General features: G+C 41.2%; 1 protein-coding gene across 22 annotated transcripts in view; it reads left to right on the top strand.

The window, feature by feature from the left end:
• Positions 1–372: 372 nt before the first annotated feature.
• Positions 373–7,285, top strand: part of zdbf2 (zinc finger, DBF-type containing 2) — a 29,179-nt gene continuing 22,266 nt past the window's right edge. For 3 of the 22 annotated variants that reach the window (XM_072261278.1, XM_072261272.1, XM_072261271.1), the window contains exons 1-2: positions 377–486; positions 5,098–5,179. Coding sequence is in view for 9 of the 22 variants with exons in the window: in XM_072261260.1 (XP_072117361.1) it covers positions 7,176–7,272 (97 nt within the window). In the remaining 13 variants the exon portion in view is untranslated. The other 19 variants (XM_072261268.1, XM_072261263.1, XM_072261277.1 and 16 more) reach the window with 14 other exon arrangements.

Raw genomic sequence — 7,285 nt, 5'->3', positions numbered from 1 at the left:
TCGCTTCGTATTTCCACTTACTCCCCCCACTGTTTGGACTTCTAGCGGGCTGAGAGTAGAGCCCCAGGTTTTCCAAACCGGCTTGCATGCTTTGATATGGAGTTTGAACATTCCCAGGGGGAACCACTTTTTTAACAATTACCCCATGGAGACTCCGAAAGTGTTCAGCTCTAAGAACCGGGGCACTCTCCATAGTTGCATACTGGCCTGGGCGCTCGCAGCGTTCGCTGTCCTTCCTTCCATCAACACCTTCTTTCTTTTCGTTTCGACGGCCCTCCCTCTCATCTGAAGGATTCAATTTCCTCCCCTCAGAGGCGACGGAAGACGCTGCTCGGCGATCCCTTTAACGGTGGGCGCGGCCGAGCTTTGGCGTCGGCGGCCAGAAATGCAGCCCAGCCCCTTTAAAGGTGGCCAGGAAGTAGTGGGGGCCGAGGCTGAACTCTGACCGTAAGGGTGGAAGCACATTCAGCGCGCTCGAAATGCACGGTAAGGGGAGGGGGAGGCAGAGAGAGAGGGGGGCTCAGTTTAAACCCGGGGGCAGGGTGTGTGGGAATTGATTGCAAGACTTGAGCGAAGGCCGAATAGGATTTCCAGCTCGCTTGCTGGTAGTTTCCAATATTGCTTTAATGTTACAACTTGCATGGTGTCAGTTTCTCCCGGGGGAGGGCAGCTTGTCAAGAGTTTGTTATTTTTAATGGTGAGGGGCTTCCGTGAACACTGTAAAGGAAATGAATGTACTGGGGTCCCACCTAAATATGCATTCGCCCTATCAAAGACTGAATTTAGTTTGAAGATCTTCACCTGCACATTAGAAACTTAATTTTCATCCCCCACCCCCACCCCGCCACCTCCTCCCGCACTCTACGTAATTCCAAATCCGTTTATAAAACATACAACTGTCAGTGCTAGCTGGGTTTGCTGGAAGAGCGTTACTGGCGGTGAGCAAGAGTTGCATCACGTACTCCTTATACACGTGTATATTTTCTGAAGGCAATCATAACAGGTTCTGAATAAAGTCAAAATAAAAGCAGGTGAAGTACATTTGTCAAAAAAATGCACATGGTAAAAATGCCACAACCGTCCTTCTCCCCGCCTTCACGGCCTGTAGATGAACACATTTTATATTACTAACTTGGTAAACTCGAAGCAGGTAATTCAGTCCTTCCAAGCTGTAGTTTCTCACTTTCGGATGGGAGTGTAACTAGTGTAGGTTTAGGCCCATTACAAATGACTGCCTTTTGAAATGATTCTGTTTATCGTCTTTGGAGAGGAGTGCTTTATTGATAGAAGCTAATTTTCTGAATAGTTTGTGACACTAGAATCTTTAAAACTGCCGTGGCAAATTGTCATTCTATATGTAATTTTGCAAAGGTAGCGGGGTTCTACTGGCAGCTCCTGGAGTTTTGCACTGTCGAGGCCGTGCATTAGAATTGCTCCCACCCAAGTTGATTGTCAAATGTGAATGCGTTTTAATCTCTTGGCTCGAAAACCATGCAGACAATTGCAGCAGTCTACTGATGATTGTTGTGTTATCTGTTGGTAATTTCACTGTATCATGAAAGCTTATTATTAATGTAAAACTCCTGTTCAAACTCAGCTAGCTGAGCAACAGTGGATTATAATGTTTCAGAATATATGTTATTGTCGAGTAGCCCCTGTACTATTCGCCATTTTATAAAGGCAGTGAATTGCGTTCATCTCACTTGTAACCTGATACTGAAGCACATTGTCCCGATGAAGGATCTCGGCCTGAAACGTCGACTGTACCTCTTCCTAGAGATGCTGCCTGGCCTGCTGCGTTCACCAGCAACCTTGATGTGTGTTGCTTGAATTTCCAGCATCTGCAGAATTTCTGTTGTTCACATTGTTTACATAAATTTTTAAGTGTGTTACTACTGCTGCAGTTTTCAAGGATTGAGGGATACTCATTTATATAGCGCCTCTTGTGAGCTTCAAGTGGTTTCATAGTTTCATAGCCAATGGAGTACTTTGGTAACAAATGTAGTAACCAATTTGTGTAGAAGATCCCACAAATGCCAAGCAATAATAATGAAAGCTAGAAATTCCTGGTCTGAACTATGAGGAGAGAAAACAAATATTAACTCAATGTCTTTCTACAAAGCAGATGCTTACCCAAATATTTCAAGCATTTTATGTTATTGTTTCAGATTTTCAGCATCTGCATGTTTTTTTCACCACCTTTCAGATTCTATGCAATATATCACTGAGATGAGAAATATTAAAGTTGGAAAATATTGGGTCTTCCATTATGACTGTAATCTCTAATGAGTTCTCAATGGATATTGAAATTCTTTTGATTTATAACTCACTCAACCATTGTGCTTGTGTATTGATAACATGTGCTGTCTACAGGACATAGTTGGCCACAAATGTTTATGTTGATGCCAGAGCTGTTTGCATTTCAGCTTGTTGGATTGACTTGTTTGGTGAAAGAATCTGTTTGGTCACTTCAGAATTCAAGATGAGCTCATCTTACTGACGTTCAGAGTCAAAAACATGTCCTACTCCTGGATTCAGTTTTCTTCACGTTCATATTGTGTATGGGCTACTTAAGTGATCATGCCCAGAAATGCATCCTTTTGAGATCCATTACTTTAAGAAGTGTGCAAGAGGATGCAGCAGAGCTTTCACTAGGAATGAAACTGGATCGCACACTTTCATTTTGTAGTTTAAAAATGAGAATATATCCTTTTTTAATGATTGAGAGTCATTGCACTAGTAAAGGAGCCCATGCAACGCATGTAATCTTTGTGGAGAAAAAAATGAGCCAACGTCTCTGACTTTTTCCCCATAGCCCTGCAAATCATTTTCCCACCATAAAGCCTACCCAACTCCCCTTTGAAAGTTCTGGTTTTTGTTTCCACTAACAGACAGTGAATTGCACGTCACTGTTCAATACCTCCCCTGTATCTGTCTGACATATTAATTCAGAATTATCCTGCTTCAAGGGCAGAGAGACTTGGATAATCCAAAAGCAATAATGAAAGACTATTGTGTAGTTAGAGATGCTTTGGATGAAATAATGTAATTAAGTAAATAATAGATTAAAATTATATTTAGTTAGAAATCACTTCCACTGTCAAAGTCGTCAGTCAGATGTAGAGTAAATAGCAAAATACTCTAATTCTAGTGTACAATACTGATGTAGTCTGCAGCGTCCCAAAGAGGTGGCAAGGCAGATTAAATTGTAATTTAATTTTTTTAAAGAACTTATTGAAAAAGGGGGAAGGGGCTCAAAGGGGTGGAGGGGGGATTGAAAACATAACTAATTGAATATCTGTATAATGATACTGAATAAACCCTATACACACTATATGATTCTTGATGATGCATGGTGCCATATTAGAATGTTTATGTTGTCAGCATTCCCTTTGTCTATTATGTGGTGTGGGTTTAGAATATTTTATTCATCAATTGTTTATGTGTGTAGGTTGGAAATACAGATACTCAAATTTCAAAACTGGGTATTGGGGCATGGAACGTGTGGTAAGTGCTCAGTGATCCCAGCCTTTGTATGTAAACAAGATCAAAAAAACAAGGTTGTCACTTCAGCTCCCAAGGGGTAGAACATTGTCTGTTCTCTACCATCTTTGCCCCATTGCCTGTCAGTTCTTTCAAATGACCTTTACATATTGTTCATGTGATTCCAGTCTAGCAGCAGATCAAAGTTTAAAAATGTCTGGGCTGTCTCCAGATCACTCAATGATCTTGCCTTTTCCTATCACTGTAACCTGAGGCCCCACAACCCCTTGCAGTCTCTGCTTCAGGTATAATTTGTAACCTGATATTCTTCACTGCACTACTGGTAGCAGTGACTTAAGAGACCTAGGCCTCAAAGATACACAATCTCCTCTGAAATCTATTCCGCCTCTCCGCTTCTCTCTCCTCTGTGCTATTCTATAAAATTGACTCCCTTGTTCATTGGGTGCAATTTTAAAAAAATTAATTGTTGACATGCCCATGGAACTGATCTGGACATTTACAGCTATACAGATGTATGTTGTCAGGTTTTAATCAATGTGCTTCCTTGCATAACAGTTAGATAGGAGGGTTGTTCCTATTTTTTTTTTTGTTAATAGCAGTCTTACCGAGATTCCTCTAGGCTTAAATAACTAGATTCAGTTCTTGACCTGTGTCAAGGTGGTTGAGTGGTATGTCTTAAACTGGCAATTTATGAAAACTAGGCTATGTTTGTCAGCCTTGCCACTGCCTCCAAATCAATCTTTGAGAGAGCTTTAATATATTTCCTTCCATAGCTCAGTATTTGTACAATAACAACTTGGAGAAGTATTAAAACTACGGGGTTTCAAATCTGGCAAACTTTGAAGGTGATCTTATCTAAGTGGGTATAAGGGAAGAGTTAAGTTGAATTCCTTCTTGGCATATGCTAAAATGAGTAACCCAAAATGGAAGTCTGTAAGACAAAATGGTTTCTGCCTATACTGTGAGTGTGTTTTGAGAAATAACCACTCCACAACCACATTGTGAGAACATGGTGTGAATAGCGGTCTTCAGCCCTGAGGGTTGATAATGCTGAGAAACATGTTAACCTGGGAAGGGGAAGATGGTTCTCCAGGTGCAGATAGCGCCTAGTACTGTCCTGTGGGAAAGTATTACGGTAAATAGCCTTCAAGGCTGTAAAGAAGGGCGATTTCTTTGTGCGAAAGAGAGGAAAATCTGTGGGGCACGTACGGTTTCCTCCAGTGTATTGTGTGGCATAACTTAATGTTTGATTGATATTATTTTGTCTCTTTTTTCTACTTTATTAATGGGTTTACTTATTCTTTACATAGCTCAACCTTTGACACGTGTACGTTACCTCCTTTGATTGTGGGTACTTGCTGCGGAATCAGAAAATAACACACAACAAATTTTTAAAAATTTCATTACAGTGGGCACTGGAGTAAATTTGAATATCCCTAGCCATCTGAACAAAATCATTCCAGTTGCTTCCTGAATGACCTCTCTGCTGCTCAGCTTTCATGAGTGTTGCAGGTTCTTTTAGGGAAAAAAAATGCTAGTTCTTCTCAGTTGGGCTTTTACAGTCAAGTAACCTTGTGATTATTTATTGTCCAGGCCAATACTTGAAGAATGTCTCCTGGGGATGAGGCTACAGTAGAGCCAAGACCATGAATCAGTTGCACTTTTGATAGAGGAGGTAAGGAGAATAAAATGAAGATGGGGTTCTGATAAGTTGGGACAAGAGCAGTGGGGAAAATTGAGTAATTTAGTCATTTATCTATTCCTACACATGTGGGCAGAATCTTCTATTTCACATCGGTCATGCTTATCATGTTATTTAATATAACTTAGAACATGATAGAGCACTACTGACCCTTCAGCCCACGATGTTGTGCCAACCTTAATTCTAAACTCAATCTAACCCTTCCCTTCTACGTAGCTTTGTTTTATTTTTAATCATCCATGTGCCTATCTAAGAGTTTCTTAAATACCCTAATGTATCTGCTTCTACCACCACCCCTGGCAGAGTGTTGCATTCTGCGCACCTAACCACTGTTTTAAAAATGAAAAAAAAGTCTTGCCCCTGACACCCCCTCCCCCATACTGTTCTCCAATCACCTTAAAGTGATGCCCTTTGTATTAACCATTTCTACCCCGGGGGAAAAATCTCAAGCTTTTTCGGAAAGTTTGTCTGAAAACTTCCAAGCCTTCTTTCCAAACTTTGGAAATTCTCTGTGACTACTTGACACAGTCAATCTGCTGTTTTGTGGTTGTCTCTGCACTGGTGAATTTTGCTTGCTTGTTCTGTGTATCAGGTCAGGTTGTAGCAATCACTTCTGAGTCCGAAGGTCAGCGATCGGAATGCTGGTGTGAAGACTAAGGCAGGGTGGCTTGATCTGCAAATCCAAGCACAGTGGTGAAAGACTGAATGGTTGGAGGTTCCTTGGGTAATATGTTCAGATTTCCTGCTATATTCATAAAAGAAAGCACAAACTGGGTTGCAGAGATTTAATGTCTGAAAGGTGCTGTGGAATCAAGTCCTTGTATTCGAGCTGAGAGCCTGCCTAATTTTTCTTTAAACCACACGGCTATATAAATTGTTTTGAAATAATGGAGAGCAACCCTTAAGTGAGCCCCACTGGGGAGGTAATTAGCTACCTTTTGTCAACACACAACGGTGTCAGTGGCTTGTGTGACCATAATGTAGTATGATCCCTGGTGTTTGAAAACTTGCCATCCATGCAATATGGTTTGTATTCTTTCCCACCTTGCACCTTCCTCTTCCCCTGCCCCCCCAGAATTATGTTCAGAGTATAATGTATCAGGCATTGAATAATAATAGTGTTATGTAATAAAACACTTAATTAACTCCCTTGAGATAGAAAACATTGTCAACAAAGATGCTGCCATTCAGTAGACTAGGTGCATTTTAATTATCTTTAATAGTGTACACAGAAAGGAGATGTATGTAAATCCCGATCTTGGCTACTATATCACCAGAGTTGGGACAGTCATGTGCGCTGTGTCCAGGGTGGTTCCTGCTTATGGTTACTGGCATATGCAAAGTAATTGAGGGATCTTGGCTGTTACCCTTTTGAGATAATCAGAGCTGAGTTCACCCAGGTTTTAGTGGCATTAAAAGGTCTTGAAGTTTGAATTGCGCATCCTGCAAGTGGTAATATAACTCGGTTTAGAATGGCCAAAACTTTTCTTTTTGCAGTGCCAATTATATCCAGTTAAGAATCTGTAACCACTTATCTCCCCACTTTGCCATCAGCTCCGATGCAGAGCTTCAACCACCCCCACCCACCCACAGATGCTGCTCGACCCTCAGTCTTCTTGATTGTTTTGTTGCTCCAGGCTCCCAGATCCTGCAGTTTCTTGTTCCTCCACTAGTTCAGTCTGCTTGAGAAGATCAGACAGCACCTTTTAGTAAATGAAATATAGATAATATTTCAGCTTCCTTCCTTCCATCCAGTTTGTGCTCTTCCATGCTGTCTTATGGACTACATTACTACAAAGGCTGTTTTTTTTATCTCTTAGCTGCAAATAAGTTTGCTTTCTGGTGACTTTCATAGCTCACACATCGTTCCATGGTTACACAGACTCCCAAAGACGAGCAATTTTAAGCAACAACAATTTCTTAAGTCTGTGACCTTTACCCACCACATATTGGTGGGTTATCTAGCCAAATGAAAGAGAGAAAGTCACAGACCTACAAGGGAAAGCAGGATGGGACTGATGGGATTACCCTTGAAATGCAGCCAAGTAAAATGCTCCCTTTTGCAGGTCAGTTTACAGG

This window comes from Mobula birostris, chromosome 6 (genome assembly GCF_030028105.1).
Source record: "Mobula birostris isolate sMobBir1 chromosome 6, sMobBir1.hap1, whole genome shotgun sequence".
Taxonomy (NCBI): domain Eukaryota; kingdom Metazoa; phylum Chordata; class Chondrichthyes; order Myliobatiformes; family Myliobatidae; genus Mobula; species Mobula birostris.
The sequence above is the reverse complement of the archived record's forward strand: the minus strand, read 5'-3'. Positions and strand labels throughout refer to the sequence as shown.